Source organism: Pangasianodon hypophthalmus, chromosome 12, assembly GCF_027358585.1.
Source record: "Pangasianodon hypophthalmus isolate fPanHyp1 chromosome 12, fPanHyp1.pri, whole genome shotgun sequence".
NCBI lineage: Eukaryota > Metazoa > Chordata > Actinopteri > Siluriformes > Pangasiidae > Pangasianodon > Pangasianodon hypophthalmus.
In genome coordinates, this window is record NC_069721.1 from 21,934,222 (window position 1) to 21,952,960 (window position 18,739).

The 18,739-nt window shown below is 38.5% G+C and overlaps 2 protein-coding genes across 8 annotated transcripts; both read left to right on the forward strand.

The window, feature by feature from the left end:
• The first annotated feature begins 802 nt into the window (after positions 1-802).
• Positions 803-4,637, forward strand: srsf2a (serine and arginine rich splicing factor 2a). Of its 4 annotated transcripts, none has more exons than XM_026915256.3 (4): positions 803-1,331; positions 2,016-2,108; positions 2,217-2,334; positions 3,740-4,637. In XM_026915256.3, exons 1-3 carry the CDS (start codon positions 976-978, stop codon positions 2,320-2,322), a joined length of 555 nt encoding a protein of 184 aa, XP_026771057.1. In that variant the 5' UTR covers positions 803-975; the 3' UTR covers positions 2,323-2,334; positions 3,740-4,637. The 4 variants fall into 4 exon arrangements, 3 of the variants coding, with proteins under 3 accessions (XP_026771057.1, XP_053094829.1, XP_026771056.1); XR_003402874.3 differs by having other exon boundaries at positions 806-1,331; positions 2,016-2,334; positions 3,740-3,831; positions 4,337-4,637; XM_053238854.1 differs by having other exon boundaries at positions 805-1,331; positions 2,016-2,334; positions 3,055-4,637.
• A 1,182-nt stretch (positions 4,638-5,819) lies between these two features.
• On the forward strand, positions 5,820-18,694 carry LOC113527202 (matrix-remodeling-associated protein 7). 4 transcript variants are annotated; one of them, XM_053238963.1, is made up of 4 exons: positions 5,820-6,548; positions 8,316-8,502; positions 16,214-16,334; positions 17,572-18,694. In XM_053238963.1, exons 1-4 carry the CDS (start codon positions 6,369-6,371, stop codon positions 17,684-17,686), a joined length of 603 nt encoding a protein of 200 aa, XP_053094938.1. In that variant the 5' UTR covers positions 5,820-6,368; the 3' UTR covers positions 17,687-18,694. The 4 variants fall into 4 exon arrangements, with proteins under 4 accessions (XP_053094938.1, XP_053094939.1, XP_053094940.1 ...); XM_053238964.1 differs by having other exon boundaries at positions 5,825-6,548; positions 16,217-16,334; XM_053238965.1 differs by having other exon boundaries at positions 5,828-6,548; positions 8,337-8,502.
• Positions 18,695-18,739: the final 45 nt, after the last annotated feature.

An 18,739-nucleotide genomic window follows, 5' to 3' on the forward strand; every position in this document is an offset into this window, starting at 1 on the left:
TAACATTTCTTTTTTTATTGAGTTTGATCAAAGAAACACACAACCATATGTTGTACATAATAACAACAGGGGGATACACTACACAACTCCAAATTCAACATAAATTATAACATTGATTGTTATATTGAACAAAGTAGCTACTCTTTTTAAAAGAAGAGATGTATTCCTAGACTTCAGGATCATGTCAACTTGTTCACTGACTCATAAAACATTTGTAAATCTATATTAAAAAGGAATCTTAAACAGGGTTTGATGGCGGTTACCTTCGCTTTATGCAGATGAAATTTCGCAAGCAAAATTAACTATTTTTGAAAGTTTTATAGTGTCATCAACTATAGAAAAGCCAGTGTTACAGTCTAAAAACAATATCATGGGTTACAATTATTTTATCAAATGCATGATGTATTAACATGGATATGGATATGGATATCTGGTTCCAGAAACCTTTAGAGTAAGTGCAGAACAGATGTAAAAGAGATTCTGGCTCACAGAAAGAACATAGTGTTGAGATATCATCATGAAATCTCTTCAGAAAGGCATTGCATGGGTAATATCTCTGCCTGTACCTTACTGGGCAGTGAAAATATATTAGTCTCAGATCAAATCTTATGTGTAGACACCAAATTTTTATTTCTATTTCACAAGAGCTTTTGGAGGATAGGTCAGATCTTTTGTGAAACATTTTCTGATATGAAAGTTACTACACTTCTTATGCAGGATATTAATACCACCAATATAACATTCCCAGCTTACTTTGGTAGCTATGGCAATGACGCGATAAAAAGGAAACAACTTCCGCTTGTTGTAAGGACCCACCCCGGAAGTGTGCTTGCCGCCATTTCAGGTTTAGGCGCGCGGCGTGTTCGGTTGTGTGTCTCGAGTAGGCGAACGGCGTTTTTCTTCTTTTTCTTTTCAACTCGGTTTTATTTCCACTTTATCATTTTTAAAAGGTGAGTAAAGAAGTGAGAAGCAGAGATGAGTTACGGTAGACCTCCGCCCGATGTCGAGGGCATGACCTCGCTGAAAGTGGACAATCTGACTTACCGAACCTCGCCCGAGACGCTGCGGCGCGTTTTCGAGAAGTACGGCCGCGTCGGAGACGTGTACATCCCGAGAGACCGGTACACGAAGGAGAGCCGCGGGTTCGCCTTCGTGCGCTTCCACGACAAGCGAGACGCCGAGGACGCGATGGACGCCATGGACGGCGCGCTGCTGGACGGACGCGAGCTGCGCGTGCAGATGGCGCGCTACGGACGACCGCCGGACTCCCACTACGGCCGCCGCGGAGGACCGCCGCGCAGATACGGTGGCTACGGACGGAGGAGTCGCAGGTCTGTATCCTAATCACAAAACTGTGGTCGCAAACATGGCGCCATTGCAAATAACAGCTAAATGACAGAAAGGCCGAAATCCAAATGGCTGCCTGTTGAACATGGCGTGGTGACAAATAACAAATCACCCTCATGCAAAATGAAATATATTTCTGGTGGTAATACAATAAAATTGTATTTTGCGTTACGTTTGTTATTTTAATGTATGCTTTTCACATATATTTTGTGCAGCAAAGAGGCCTGGTAAACAAACTCGAGCCTCGGGTTTTCCTGAGGGAGCAGTGCGAATACAGCGCTGTTTAACCGGTTCCCAGGAAACTGCCAGCGCGGTGCAACTGCGGCCTACAAGGCCGAGCCGTACTTGAACTTACCCACAAAACAGCTAATCATTAACTAACCTAAAAGTAATACAGCGAATCAGCGCTAGTGTAGTCTATGGCCAAAAAAAAAAAACTTTGGCACTGCTTATATAGTAGTTATAATATGTATGTTTTCCCCCCTTTACTCGGTTATCAAAAAATGTTTAGCTACTGAAGCTAACTTGGCAGAGGCGAACACAAACAAACGTCACTCGATGGGTCGCGCTCCATACTCTAATCTTAGAAAATTTATTACACGGTGTCCGGTTTTTACAGGTTTATTTTATTTCTGTGCTGACTAGCGTTGTTGTGTTTGTTTTTCCAGTCGCAGTCCCCGGCGCAGGAGACACAGCCGTTCCCGCAGCAGGAGTCGCTCTCGCTCCAGAAGCAGATCTCGCTACAGCCGCTCCAGATCCAGGTCCTACTCTCGGTCTCGCTCCCGCTCTAAGAGCCGCACACCCCGCAGGAGCAAATCCAAATCCCCTTCCAGGTCCCGATCCAGATCTAAGTCCAAGTCTCCTTCCAGGAGTCGCAGTCCCCGCTCGAACAGAGCGTCCAAATCCAAGTCGAGGTCCAGGTCCAGGAGCAGACCCAAATCCCCTGAGGCCAACGGAACCGCCCAGGAGTCGTGAGCCCGAGTGCAGGTAAAAACACACCTGCAGGAAAGTGACCTCCGGGTCTTTTATTGTGAAGGGTTTTATTTCTTTATTTTTAATGAATCCTGAACCAAATATCTAATCAACCAACTTGAGATTTAAAACTGACACTAAATGTTTTGACAACTACTACACAAAACTGTTAAAACCTTCCCAAATCGCTTCAGATGCCGATGATTTAAATGGCAGATTTATGCTTTAATCCAAAACGGGGTTCTTGCACATGTCTGGGAAATTAAAGGAATTCATTTGTAGACATGGAAAAGTAAGGAATTCTGGAAGATGCTTTGGAAAATAGTATTACTTTAACAGTATGGCCAGAATGTGTTTGTCCCTTATTTCCTATACTAACTCGGTTTGTTTTCCTTTTATAATTCGTTTCTTAAAGAAAGAAAATTATATAGAAAGGACAAGAACCCAAACAAATTGATCAGCAGTAACGAGAGGTTTTTGGGGAAAAAATATTTAGGTATTGTGAATGATGCAGGTGTATTTTGAATTAGTGCCTTGTGCCATGGCAGTGCACTAATGAAATATTTAGAAATACATGACTGTATTTAAAAAAAAAAAAAAAAAAAAAAAAAAAAGCACAACCAGAACCCGGTTTCGGAGCCACAGAAGGTAAAGCCGTAAGTATTTCTTTATTTGCAACCAATAGATTCTGGGTGGTAAACGTTTTTACCTTAATGTGGAATTCTTTCCTCCAAGCTGCTGATTCCTGTATGCAAAAGAGGAGTTTGGGGGCAGTTTGAGAGCAGTTAGTGTGTGGTCCGTCCATTGGCTGCCTGCTGCTGCTTGGCGGTTGCTATGGAGCAGGTCGGTCTCATTGAGTGTTGAGGTGGTGTTGAGGTACGTTCGAAGGACGACGGACTGAGGCCTTTTTCCATCTTCCTTGTCACACGCCCCTAGACGAAAGCAGGACAGAAAAAAAAACCAAAAAGGCGGGATGCTTTCTCAAAGCCCGTGTAAGGAGTCAGCGAAGCAACACGTATGATTTGTCTACAGTAATTTAATTTATTTTCAGCGGTTGCTGATGTCTTAAAGTTGCTTTCAGAAATGCATCCCCTACCCCCAGGTTTTCTCATTTCGTTGAGGTTACTCAACACCAGTTAGGGTTAATCAGTAAGTCGAGCAACTCTACAACAGACTTGTTGCTCAATAGACAAGTGTAAAAGGTTTGCCTTTTGTAAGCACAGGATTTTTCTTTTTCTTTTCTTTTCTTTCTTTTTTTTTTTTATTTTATTTTAAATTGAAGGTGGCCAAAAGTGACTAGTGCTTAGACAGCAACTGCTGCTTTTTACGGAAATATAGGAAATATACAAGCTACTGTGTGCTTGTATAATGATCCTGTGCCTTAAATTCTTTAAAACTCACTGACTCTTTTCTTTCCTAGATGATGTCAGATGAATGAGTCTTCATTCCGAGGATCACATCGAAAGAAAAGTCCATCTGAGGATTTCTATATTCACCTTATCAGACCAAAAGGTTGTTGCAAACTCGGTCTACATCTTTTTAAAACTTTTTTTTTTGGCCTTTGTTCAGTTGACCAGAATTTTCTGTACCATATTTTGAAGTGTGTGATCATATTGAATTGAATATTTGCGCTTAAGTGAGATTCTTAGGTGGAAAGTTTTTTTTTTCCTTCATATTTTTTTTTTGCTAGTTTGTTCATTTGTTTAGTACTTCATGTAAGTAATCTTCCAGCCAATAAAGTAAGTTCATTTTATTCAATTCATTACGTCTTTTCTTTAATGCAGTGTGTATTCAAGTCTCTAATGTAATAAAGCTGATTTTTCATCTCTGTATGTAAACTCTGGCCAGATGTTTAGCCCTAACACATGCAAGTGTATTAAAATTTGGACAAACGCTTTTCACGTAAAATCACATTCTCTACCTATTTGGATTTTTTTTTCTCTTGTGTGTGTTACCTGCTAATTTGGCATATCTGTGATTTTCTAATGCTCTCCCTTGTGTATTTTTTGTGCACTAGGCGCAGTTGCGCAGCAGTTGAGTATTGCTGGTTAGCTGTTAAGGTGGCGTGTTGCAGTGCAGAGTGCTTGGCTGTTTCCAGTATTCTCCTGATTGCTCCCGTGTAACGCCTTGATTTGACGGTTTTTAAAGCTGCAGCAGAATGACCTGCGCGGGTCCTTCCTGCAAACCTTTCGTTCGATTAATTTACGCAGTGGGAGGTAGTGCACCAACATTATCACGTTTTCAATGGCAGCATTTGTTCTGTGGAAACGTACACAGCTGTAAGCTCCATGTGAATGCTAATAAAATTTTTGTGCTAATGCTTGTGTGCTTGTAATTATTATGGTGGGAGCATTTTAATCTAGTACAGCTCGAATTGAACATATTGTGCTGACAGACAGCACCATTTGGGATTTCCGGTAAGTATACTGGATTGAATAATTGTTTATTTTTTATTTATCTTGTTTTAAATGGTGAATTAAGTAAATCTTGCCCTCTAAGATCAGGTCTCTAGGTTAGGTGGGTTCAACATGATCTATTTCTGCCCATGTTTATGAAGAGCCACCTCCAGGATCTTAGTTGGACCACATAGTGTCTATAAAATGGCTGACAGGAGCTGCGTCCAAACACAGACAAGCATTCTGAACTTGAAGTCAGTTTTTTGAAATGGTTTTCTAAGGGACCCTAAACTTTTGCTAAGGCTATGACTTGACCCATTGCTGTTTTTGTCATGTTCTACATATATTCTAGGTTATTTGTACAGGTAAGGAATAAAAAAAAAAAGACTACTGCACCTTTAATACAGACGAGGAATAAAGTTACAGAAGTAGCCACAATTTGTAAAATTTAACTTTCAATTTCTCCATGAGGGATTAATAATTTATCTTGTACTTGTCTGAAATGAAAACCACTTCAAGATGAGTAAATAGATGTGTGTAATCATCTTGCCAGATCTTTAAATAGTGTTACAATGCATTCTCCAAATTCTACTAGCAAATTATGGAAATTATGCACTTACAAGTGCATAACTGAAACGTGTGTGAAACTCTCCTAACACAAAAATAGGTACAACAATCTTAATTCATTGTGAATAGCAAGTGGTGATGTCTTCAATTTTATTTGTTTTGAGCAATTATTTCTTGTAAGAATTATAGCAAGACAGTCACTTGAAATAACTTCAAATTATTAAAAATGTCTAGAAATAGGCTTAGTAGTCTTTATAATAAATGTAAAATAACTGTTAGATAAATTTACCTATATCCAAGGTGTTGAATTTCTGCAGTGTAGGGGTACATAAATAGATTTGAGGTTTTATTAGTATGTTTTAGATGTTAGACCACTTACTCAACTGAATAAGAGAGTTTATAGGCTATATGTTTATGCTCATTTTATTAAGTTCAACTTTTATATTTTTATATATATATATATATATATCTATATATATATATATATATATATATATATATATATATATATATATATATGGTTGGTTTGCAACAAGTTCTGGGTCAGATGTTAAATTCTCGAAAGGGAATTCAGTAATTTAGAAATAAATGTTTTTTTCTTTATTAGTTATTTTGAAAAGTATACTTAGCCATGAAGTGCATAAAGGATGGTGGAGAATACTAGGATTTATCAGCACTGTGATTCAAGTAAGGTTATTTATACAAGTGAGGATTAAAAAAAAAAAAAAAAAAACGACTATTGGGTCTTTAATATTTATGATCTTACACGACAGGTGGGCGTGTGGCCTGCGCAGTGATGGGCTGAGTCTGCGCAAACGCCGCGCTTCAATGATGCCCACAAACGCCTCGTAGGATTTAGGATTTGATCCCGAGGCTGTAGTTTACATTTTCATTGTAGGTAACGGATTGAGCAAAAAGCATGAAAGTTTACTGCTTTCTGTTTACAGAGACAGACATATAAGCTTTCAGATCCTATATTTGCAATCTGTAGGCATCAACAAATCACCGATGCTTGGCTAAAAAGAAGAAGAAGCTCGACATAAGCCTAGCTAGCTCTCCAGCTGTAAAAGTTTATTGGTGAAATTAATGGACGCCTCCATGGACATGTGGGCCATCTGGCTTTCTGTCGTCTTCACGATCATCGCTGGTTTTCTCACAGCTGTGTTATTTGGAAAAAATAAATCGGTTTCGGTAAAGACAGACGCAAGCCCAGGAGAGGCGTTTCCACCCTGCAAAGAGCAAGAGGAGAGCACCGACAGCTCCAAGGTAGGGTGAGCAGTGCTTATAAAGTGCTTATGTAGTGTTTATAAAGCGCAGGAGGAGAGCAGTGCTTATGTAGTGTTTATAAAGCCCAAAGGGAGAGCAGTGCTTATGTAGTGTTTATAAAGTGCTTATGTAGTGTTTATGTAGTGTTTATAAAGAGCAAGAGGAGCACACTAAACAGCTCCAAGGTAGGGTGAGCAGTGCTTATAAAGTGCTTATGTAGTGTTTATAAAGCCCAAGAGGAGAGCAGTGCTTATGAAGTGCTTATGTAGTGTTTATAAAGTACTTATGTAGTGTTTATAAAGCCCGAGAGGAGAGCAGTGCTTATGTAGTGTTTATGTAGTGTTTATAAAGAGCAAGAAGAGCACACTAAACAGCTCCAAGGTAGGGTGAGCAGTGCTTATGTAGTGTTTATAAAGAGCAACAGGAGAGCAGTGCTTACGTAGTGTTTATAAAGTGCAAGAGGAGCACACTAACAGCTCCAAGGTAGGGTGAGCAGTGCTTATGTAGTGTTTATAAAGAGCGAGAGGAGAGCAGTGCTTATCTAGTGTTTATAAAGAGCAAGAGGAGTGCACTAACAGCTCGAAGGTAGGGTGAGCAGTGCTTATGTAGTGTTTATAAAGAGCGAGAGGAGAGCAGTGTTTATGTAGTGTTTATAAAGTGTTTATGTGGCGTTTATAAAGAGCAAGAGGAGCACACTAACAGCTCGAAGGTAGAGTGAGCAGTGCTTATGTAGTGTTTATAAAGAGCAAACGGAGAGCAGTAACAGCTCCAGGGTAGGGTGAGCAGTGCTTATGTAGTGTTTATAAAGTGTTTATGTAGTGTTTATAAAGAGCAAGAGGAGCACACTAACAGCTCCAAGGTAGGGTGAGCAGTGCTTATGTAGTGTTTATTAAGTGTCTATGTAGTGTTTATAAAGTGAAAGAGGAGAGCAGTACTTATGTAGTGTTTATAAAGAGCAACAGGAGCACACTAACAGCTCGATGGTAGGGTGGGCAGTGCTTATGTAGTGTTTATAAAGTGCTTATGCAGCCAGTTACTTCATAAAGTCATGTTTGCATAGTGGAAGTTTAACCATACCATTTTAAAAGTGTCTGTAAATCGTACTCCTGATGCATGTTCTCTTCAGGTTTTACAAGCACTGTGGTCACACCTTGGTTAATAACAAAACTCACTTCCTTTTTTCTGAGCGCCATTTATCCATTGTAACATTTAAATATTGACCTTGTTTTTAAAAAAATTTAATATTTGACTCGGAAAATGTGAATTTAGCCATTCAAAAAAAAAAAAAAAAAATTTAGCCCATCTCCGGGAGCAGTATCTCATTTTTACAAGGTTTCTTGTGTCATTCTAATGATTATTTTTTAAAAATGAATAATTTGGGTAATAGCTTGTACTTTCAAAGTAACTTCGTCCATCAATATCAATGAACATATAGAAAAAAAAAAAGAATGAGAGAATTTACTTTTCTTTTTCCCATGATCTCCACAAAATGATCATCCTGTTTAACATGTGGCTTGTGGAATGTACCAAATATTTCATAGGAGTAACTAAAGTGTACATTTTTCATGGAAAATGATGTTTCGAGCATGAAATGTTAAATGGATTCAAGCATTAATGCAAAAATAATGAGATTTAATTTAATATAAAATAATTGAAGTATTTTTAAGGATTACGTTTCAGTGTGAAGTGCGGTTATATTCGGCAGGCGAACTTGCTGTAGATTTGTATTCATGTTTATCTGAAATATGAATGTATGATGTTGTGAAGGACATGTTACCCATGTCTCAGGAAGCACTCACAGGACTCAGTGAACCCCAGACTGAATCTGAATGTACAGCGCAGACGACGGAAGACCTGCCAGACGAGCCACGTGCATCAAACCAGCAAGAGCTTGTCGGGGATCAGTGTGAGGAAGCCGAGTCAGAGAATGACGAGTCTTCACACTCTGCCTCAGGTAAACATGTCTCACGGTCTACAAGTAAAAGCACTATGCACAAGGAGCTTAGAGTTCGCCTGACCTTTAGAGTTTAGTTAATCAGTGTCTGGATAACAGGATCTTAACAGACCTGACAACAGATCTTAATGCATTTTTCATAGAAACTTTCATTTTAATTTTTTTTTTTTAAACATTTATCATGCTATGAGGTATCACTCACAAATACACAAAGAGAGCAGTCTTCTTACCCCCTCTACCCAAATCTCACAATCTCACTGACACCGTGTCATCCCCTTTTTGTCTAGATAAATGTTTTACCTTCATTAATGTCGAATCGAATTTTTTTCGACTGAGAACAGAACATTAGACCAGCTAAAAGTGTACAGTTAACATCAGGTACACTATAGAAAAATGTTATTTATTAAGGGTACCACTGAATCATTTTGGCTGATAAAAAAGATTAAATAAGCCTAAGTGTAAATATCTAGCCCATTAAAAATAATTTGAATGATTATTAGATGTAATAATTATTAGAAAGTGATTAAAAACACTGGTCTCAGAAAAAAAAAGTGATTTGAACCATGGTGTGGTTGTTAGTGGCAGTTTCAGAAGCTGTTGATCTTCTGGGATTTTCATGCACAACAGTCTCTAGAGGTAACACAATGGTGTGAAAAACAAAACACAGCAAAAAAAGAAAAAAAAGCATCCAGTGAGCGGCAGTTCTGTGGCTTGTTAATGAGAGAGGTCAGAGGAGCATGGCCAGACTGATTCAAGCTGATGATAACTCACATAACCACCTGTTGTAACTGATGTGAGAGGAAAAGCATCTCAGAACACGCAGCAAGTCGAACCTTAAGGTCCATACATTTCATGATAAATCTGTGCCGTGACCAGATATGGATGTAGTGGATGAGGGAAAGGGAAACTTTCATGTAAAGTCAGTAGTTGCTATGGTGAGTAATCCCTTGTGGTTTTCTTCCTGGGAACATTTTCACACCTGAGAGGCATTTGCATTTCTCACCTTTGTGATACTCTGCTGATTAAAAGCATTTTCCTTATTGGTTATTTCTCTGAAATTGGATTAGCTCTCTTTACAACCATATCCTCACTGATTTGTCTGATGTATTGCACCTTCTCAGGACTGATCTGATCGGCTGTGTGCTTTCCATTAATAATAGTATTCTTTTATTAGGAATTAAACAATGCACCATAATAACCAAAAAAATGAGAAAATAACCAGAAAAAAAACAATAAATCATTTGTCAACACACTGCCTTCACTGTGTCATCTTCATCTTCATCAATATAGCATGGGTCAACTTTCAGTCTCCACTGCAGTGCAAATGAGGCTGGGTGTTTCTTAACTTTTAATAGGATCAATAACTACATACACATTTCAAAAGAACATCATCAACACCACCTGTATAATCAAGTCTTTTACTTCCATGGAGGCTGAACAGAAAAAAAATGAATTGACAGCATGCCATTCATTTGTATTTGCAAACTAATATTTGAACACTAAAGTTAATACAGGGATTTCAAAATAATTGCATAAGGAGATTCTGCTAAATAAGATGTGGTTGATATTAAGTAATAAGTAAAAATAATAACCACATGATTTTGAAATGTGGTAGTATTCAGCTGTTTTATTGAATTCAATGAACATTGTTACAAAGATGCTTTACAGAAATATATAAATTCCAGATATAAAGTTTTACATTTATAAATTTATCTCTAATGAGCAAGCCAGAGGCGAGAGTGGCAAGGAAAAACTCCCTGAAACAACATGAGGAAGAAACTTTGAGCGGAACCAGACTCAAAAGGGAATAAAATCCTCATCTGGGTGACGGCGGATAGTGCGATTATAAATAATTCCCTTTCTATAACTGTATCGTATATAGCTCAAAAGTGCAGTCGTGTAAACAGGAACTTTTGAGCTTATGAGTATGAGCAAAGTCATTTCTGAATTCATTATGGTTTTAACTTAAAGTCTACTGTGTTGACGTTATCAGCTGTTCAATGCTGGAGACTTGGGTGCAAAACTCTTCTTAGCAATTGCAGTCCTGAAGCTATCCAAGGAAGGACATTCACAGGCATCTTTAGGATTCCTGTGGTAACATTCACAGGACTCACATGGTGATCTTTAGGCTGTCCGTATGGGGCCATCCTCAGCAGCAGCGAGTAAGTTTTTTTGTATTATTGCATTATTCTGAAGTTGCAGTTACGTGATGTTGAAAGTAGATGGCACCAAGACGTTAGCAGCAGATTCTTTAAGTCCTGTAAGTTGTGAGGTGGGGTCTCCATGGATAGGATTTGTTTGTCCAGCACACCCAGCAGATGCCCACTAGGGGGCAGTCGTGGCCTAATGGATAGAGAGTTGGACCTGCAACCCGAAGGTGAACCTGAAGGTTGTTCGTTCGAGTCTCAGGTCCAGCAGGGATTGTATGTGGGGGGAGTGAATAACCAGCGCTCTCTCTTCCACCCTCAATACCATGACTGAGGTGAGACCCTTGAGCAAGGCACCGGTCCACCAACTGCTCCCGGGCGCCGCAGCAAAAAAGGCTGCCCACTGCTCCGGGTGTGTGTTCACTACTGTGTGTGTGTGCACTTGGGTGGGTTAAATGCAGAGCACAGATTCCGAGTATGGGTCACGATACTTGGCCACAAGTCACTTCACTTCACTTCAGATGCTCAATCGGATTGAGATCTGAGGAATTTGGAGGTCAAGTCAACACCTTGAACTCTTTATCGTGTTCCTCAAACCATTCCTGAACCATTTTTGCAGTGTGACAGGAAGCATGATCCTTCTGAAAGAGGCCAGAACATGGCAAAGAAAATGTGATTCATCAGACCAGGAACCTCCTTCCATTGGTCCAGGTCTGATGCTCATGTGCCCATTGTAGATGCTTTCGGTGGTGGACAGGAGTCAGCATGGGCACTCTAAAGGGTCTGTGGCTACGCAGCCCCATACGCAGCAAGCTGCGATGCACTGTGTGTTCTGACCTCTTTCTATCATAGCCAGCATGAACTTTTTCAGCTTCCTCAAGAAGTTGTGGCGTTGGAGTGCCTTTTTAGCTAAAAGTGAGGAGTCCACGTGAAGTCGTTGGTGATCTTTACACCTAAGAACCTGAAACTGGACACCTGTTCCACCTCATCCCTGTATGCCACCTTGTCATTATTGGTGATGAGTCCCACAATTGTGGTGTCATCCACAAATTTAATGAAATGTATGATGCAATATATTATTCAATATTATTTTATATATCCTCTGATTGATATGTGACCGACTTTGTTTGGAGTCTGCGGTATCCCTACTGCTCGTAAATGATGATGACATACAGAAGGACTGTTTTAAGGTTCAGAGTTGTGGGCAAATCACCTTGCTAGCCTCTTCACACGTAAGTTTTAAAAAAAATTAATTATTTTTTACGCACCAGTTGGTTGTCCTTTTTTGATGGTGATAATGGATTTATTTAAAAAAATTATAATCAATAATAATTGATTTATAAATGCCATGATTAATTTCAATCATTGCCTTTTACATCGATGCATCAGTCCAAATCTTCTGAAAGTTACAGCCCAAGTTTTTATTGCCATGCTCTTCATATGCACACAAGTGAAATATTGCGATTAATATTGTGTAAAAAAAATTACGATGGTTGCTACAATACAAAGTATCCTAGGATTATTTAAAACACTTGATGTGACATCTCTCCTGTTGAATTTCCTGCTCAGATGTTTATCTCAGGTTTTTTTGTCTTTGTTATAATGAAGTTTCTGTCCTCTTTGTTTGAGACGGTTCTCAAGTACACACATTCAGTCTCATTCTCTAATCGATGGCTGTCATTTACTTTCCTTACACAAATGCAAATGTAACACCAGAGGTGTGGACCTTTTTCTTTGTACTTATGGAGACTGAATTATTTGCTCTTTTGGCTTATTTAGCTTAAGAGTCTGAAGTGTGTGCCATTCCCCTACACGTTGACACCTATGATGAGTACCAAAACCACATGACCACGTGTTAGAAACACACTGCACGTTCAGAAAACACTCCAAAACCCGTCACAATGCGAAATAAATCTTGCATCTTGAGGACACTTTGACTGGAGGGAACTGTGTCTGTGACGGAAATTTCTTGAAGAGTGGATGATGTTAAATATTTGTGATGTGGATTGTCTCTTCTATTTTCCAAGAAATAAATGTTCAGCATGATTGAAGGTATTTATTTAGTTCAAATCCAAGTCTCACTCTTGCGTCACTGGTTAATCTCACCTGGATGTTGTGGATTTCTACTAAAAACTGCTGCTGTAAGCATAAAGACTGTCCTGTGCTTATCCCAGGACTCTTATTCACAATTTGAACATCCTTTCAACACATTTAGTACTGTTTTACTTTCTAGTATACACTTATAGACGAGTAAATGTTTATAATCACACTGTCCAGTGTCACCCAGTAGAGGATGGCTTCTCTATTGAGTCTGATTTTTTCTTCACATTGTCTCAGGGAGGTTCTCCTCACTGCCGTCACCTCTTCCTTGTTTGTTAAGGATCTTTGTCTATATCCAGGTTTCTGTATACAGTTGGGGTCATGAGTTTACATACGCCTATGCAAAATGGGAATAATTAAAAAAATAATAAGAGGGATCATAAAAATTTTATTTATTTTTATTATTTAGTACTGCCATGAATAAGCTATTTCACACAGCAGATGTGAAATACATGAGTCCCTTGTTTGTCCTGAGCAGTTAAACTGCCCACTGCTCTTCAGAAAAATCCTTCGTTCACTAGGCAACACACTACATTAAGAGCCAAGGGGATGTAAACTTTTGAACAGGATGATCAGTGTAAATTGTTATTTTGTTTAAAGATCTTATTTGTTTCATTTAGTACTGCCTTTCAGAAGCTACATAAGATATTTACATGTTTCCCAAAAGACAAAATAATATCAATTTACACCGATTGTCCCGTTCAAAAGTTTACACCCCCCTGGCTCTTAATGTTGTGTGTTGCCTTCTTGAGCATCAGTGAACGTTTGTACCTTTTGTAATAGTTGTGTATGAGTCCCTCAATTGTCCTCAGTGTGAAAAGAGGGATCTAAACATCATATAGCCACTGCTGGAAAGGGGTCACATATGCAGAAGATGTTGGGAAAGCAAAGAATGTGCAGGACCTGGAGGATTTTTCTGAAGAGCAGTGGGAAGTTTAACTGCTCAGGACAAACAAGGGATTCATGAACAACTATCACAAAACATAAAAACAGTCACTGATCATCCAGAAACAACACACATTATTAAGAATTAAGCGTATGTAAACTTTTGAACTGGTTCTTTTGTGTAAATTCAGTTATTATTGTGTCTTGTGGACTACATGTAATATGAAATAGCTTATTCAGGGCAGTACTAAATAAAAAACAAACTGCAATTTTTATGATCAATCTTTTTTTTTTTTAAATTATTCACATTTGCAGATTCTGTAAGGCGTATGTAAACTTATGACCGCAATTGTATCCGGTACTTTGTGACTGTGTTTATTGTGCTGTACAAATATTTATCCTCACGCTGGACAGGACAGATGATGAAATATGTTTTTAAAATTGTTCCTGTTAAATATCTCTGATCACTAATGGAGTCAATAAGTCAATAAAACATATGGAAAATATCTTCCTCTCCCCTACCGACTTCTTTTAGATGCTGAGAAGCAATTTCTTGGGTTCTTTTCAAGCAGTTATCTGTTGATTTGGCCATATGTGCAGGATACATCCCCATCTCCTTTATAACTTTTTGCAGCACTTTTATCTGTAGATAAAGGTCCATTTAGCTTTTCCTTCAACCCAGAAACCATTGGGGGCTGCAAACTTTTGCACTCAGTCAGATAATTGGTACTGCTAAGAGTAAGAGCTAAGACACATACTGGTTTTCCTTTAATTCTTTAAATAACATTTTTTTCCTTTAGTTTGTGTTTCTTTCACATAAATAACCAAAAGTAAAGAAACATTCATCATAATTTTATCATACACTGAATTGTTCTTACCTAGGATGAATAAAATCGTATCTTGATCATACTGGAGATGCTAACTGTATCTGTTGGCATAGACATTGTGCTGTATTTTGCTGTAATGATATTTTAGGCAGAAGCATACTATCTAGTGTGTTCGTTAAGGCAAGTGTGCGTGCAACATGGATGTCGTGCGTTATTTTGGAAAACTCAGTTCCCCATAGTGATAATAGCTCTAGTGTAAATTGGTATGTGGTAAATAAAATATGTTTGTTCTGCTGTATGAGCAAGGGTAAAGTCAACATAATACCTGGATAAGATTCGTGAACTCCTGCTGCATATTTGCCTATGAGTTTAATTTTAACAGGCAATAAATGATCGTGTGTTGTTAGACATGACAAACAGGGTGTATCAGTTCACGCTAAATCTTAAACTCAAACGGCAAATAAAACTTGCACAAACTTCAGTGCTATATTTGTAAAAAAAAAAAGGTCCATGTTCCTGAACAGTGGAAAGCACTGCTAGACGTGCACAATTCTGAGTTAGCAAAAATTGCAAAAAACCTCTTTAAGGGTAACTAAATTCAGTCTCATTCTCTAATCGATGGCTGTCATTTACTTTCCTGACGCAAATGCAAATATAACGTCAGAGGTGTGGACCTTTTTCTTTGTACTAATGGAGACTGAATTATTTGCTCTTATGGCTTATTTAGCTTAAGAGTCTGAAGTGTGTGCCATTCCCCTACACGTTGACACCTATGATGAGTACCAAAACCACATGACCACGTGTTAGAAACACACTGCACGTTCACAAAACACTCCAAAACCCATCACAATGCGAAATAAATCTTGCATCTTGCATCTTGAGGACACTTTGACTGGAGGGAACTGTGTCTGTAACGGAAATTTCTTGAAGAGTGGATGATGTTAAATATTTGTGATGTGGATTGTCTCTTCTATTTTCCAAGAAATAAATGTTCAGCATGATTGAAGGTATTTACTTAGTTCAAATCCAAGTCTCACTCTTGCGTCACTGGTTAATCTCACCTGGATGTTGTGGATTTCTACTAAAAACTGCTGCTGTAAGCATAAAGACTGTCCTGTGCTTATCCCAGGACTCTTATTCACAATTTGAACATCCTTTCAACACATTTAGTACTGTTTTACTTTCTAGTATACACTTATAGACGAGTAAATGTTTGTAATCACACTGTCCAGTGTCACCCAGAAGAGAAATGTTTTTTCTTCATATTTTCTCAGGGAGATTTTCCTCACTACTGTTGCCTCTGCATTGTTTGTTACGGATCTTTGTCTATATCCTGTGCACAGTGCAATTTTTGTAATAGTGATGTGTGTGAGATGTTTTTTTTTCTCAAACCATGCTTGCGCAGTTGTTATTTGTTTTTGTACCTGCCTGTGACATGTGATAATGAATTTAGTTTAGTTTATTTCCCAAAATATAAACCAGACCACACCAGGCCTGACCAGGCGGTTACTAAGGATGCATGAACGCTGTAATGGTTACATTCATGTTAATGATTGTTCTTTGTCCCTGACTGTCCCACAGGCTTCATGTCTGACCACTTGCTCATATGAAAGAAAAAAAATCTCCCACTCACATGAATTTCTAAAAAAAAATAGGCATTTGTATGGCATTGTCTGTTTGATCTGAATAATGTATTCATATTCGGTTATGTATATATAGATATATACTATGTGTGTGTATGTGTGTGTATAACAGTGAACAGGATGTGTGAGGATGATGATAAGGATCAGGCCCTAAGGTATATGCCTGGTGTGTTACGGACGAGCCAGCTTGAGAAGATGATGAGTAAAGAAGAGCTGGAGGAAGAACAGAGGTAAACATTTCTTCCTCTTGGTCTCTCTCTCTCTCTCTCTCTCTCTCTCTCTCACATGCATGGAGTAACTCAAGACGAACGTATTCTGTGCACACATTAAAATTCAAATAACTTGAAAAAGCAATAAAATTCAAATATCAGAGTGTGTGCATAATAGAACTGCCAGAACCAGTTTCACAGTGCGAGTGCAGTTCAGATTTTCGAATATTCACTTCTGGGGGAAAAATTCCTTTGAATATTTAAAATCTTAGGCTTTTTTTGTGATCTACTTTTAGTTGTGCTTTCTTATAATTTTTGCAGATACATAGTAATATTGTCAATAAGAGAGAGGATGAACTATTAGTAAAATTTCGGCTTCACCAATTGCTGTGGTATAAAATAACTGTAATTGTATTTTATATCCATTATAGCTTGCATTGATAGAGAAATTATAACATTATGCACTACCATAACTCCACTTTTTAATCATTTTCACCATAACTACCAAAGCAGTTGGACAAATTTGTAATGTATGTTGGTGTATACGGTGAATAAATGTGATTCTGAAAATGTTTAATGTAGTAAAATCAGATTGGATAATAAAGATAGTTTAAATGTAGCTAACATAGTTTAAATGTCATCATCCTGAGACACTGAAAACTGCAGCAGCGTTTCCACCGAGGTGTTTCAGCATGCACGCTTTGACCTATTGCTGCTGCCTGTCTACTGTTTAGCTACGAATATTGCACTGTTTTGAAAAAATGTGAATGTTCCAGGCTTTCAGAACTTTGTTTTAAGTGTTTGAAGAAGCACCAGACTTTACGAACCCTTTTGTTCAGAAGTCGTATTGTTCAGATCCTGGATATCGCTTTATACTTTGAAGTAACAGACCTATAAAATGAAATTTGGCACACACACACACCCACAAACACACACACCATATGCCTAGCTCTTAGCTTTAGCTCATGTGTTAGCCATAGAAACAATGAGCAAAGAAAGAGACACTGCAAACAAACTCCTTTGTGAAACTCTTCTCAATGACACTTTATAAAATTCCTCTTAAAGACACATCTGTTTGCACAGGTGAAAATGTAAACAATGACAGCAGGATATGGGCCAGTGAATAATCTCACCTCAACTTTATTGTCCACATCTTCACACTACTGTTTATTGCTCTCACAGCGAACCTTCTGTCAAAACCGACCCGTGCGCTGTGCATTTCTCACGTTTCTGCATGTCTCTTTCACGTTTGTTTCAGAGTTCAGCAGGAGCAGCTCGCTGCAATCTTCAAGCTGCTTAAAGAAAACCAGGACACATTTGGGGAGGTGACGGAGAAAGACATGGAGGAACAGCTTAAGCTTTACTCGATCTGAAATCACTGCACCAAGCACTGGTCTGCCGTCCTGGAAATGGAAAATTAACACTAAACCTCACTGTTGCTGCTGTTCAGATGTGGGGGGAAAAAAAATTAGTTCGAAAGTCCAGAACGGCTTGAAAATAATTCTGTCACGATGTGAGGAAAAACTGAGTAATTAATAAAGTTCAGTGTGTCTTATCCTTAAACTGCACACAATTCACAACCTGTTAGTAACATTGTGTAGTAAAGATTAGGTGTAGATGTAGTAATTATCTATGTAGTAATGTAGTAATATATCTATGTGTGTGTATACAATAGGTACATATACATTCACCATCCACTTTATTAGGAACACATGTACACCTGCACATTTACGCAGTTATCCAATCAGCCAATCATGTGGCAGCAGCACAACGCAAAAAAATCATGCAGGTACAGGTCAAGAGCTTCAGGTAATGTTCATATCAAACAGCAGAATGGGGGAAAGTGTGATCTCTGCGACTTTGATCGTGGCATGGATGTTGGTACCAGATGGGCTGGTTTGAGTATTTCAGAAACTGCTGATCTCCTGGGAATTTCACACACAACAGTCTCTAGAATTTACACAGAATTGTGTGAAAAACAGTAAAACATTGAGTGAGTGACAATTTCCACTGTGGGTGTTAATGAGAGAGGTTATGGGAGAATGGCCAGATTGGTTCAAGCTGCCAGGAAGGCTAACTCAAATAATCACTCTTTACAACCGTGGTGAGCAGAAAAGCATCTCAGCATGCACAAAACATTGAACCTTAAGGTGGATGGGCTACAAGAGCAGAAGACCATACTGGGTTCCACTTCTGTCAAGGAAGAACAGGAGTCTGAGGCTATCATGGGCACAGATTCACTCAAACTGGACAGTTAAAGATTAGAAAAAATCACCTGGGATTTTTCGAGTCTTCAGCTGAAAAAAATGGCTGTGATTCCTAAATGGTTAAGGCAATGTTTTTGTTAAACCCCTTTAATAAAAGCTGAAAGTTTACACTTCTATCACATCTCGATTGCTTCATTTCAAATCCATTGTGGTGGTATA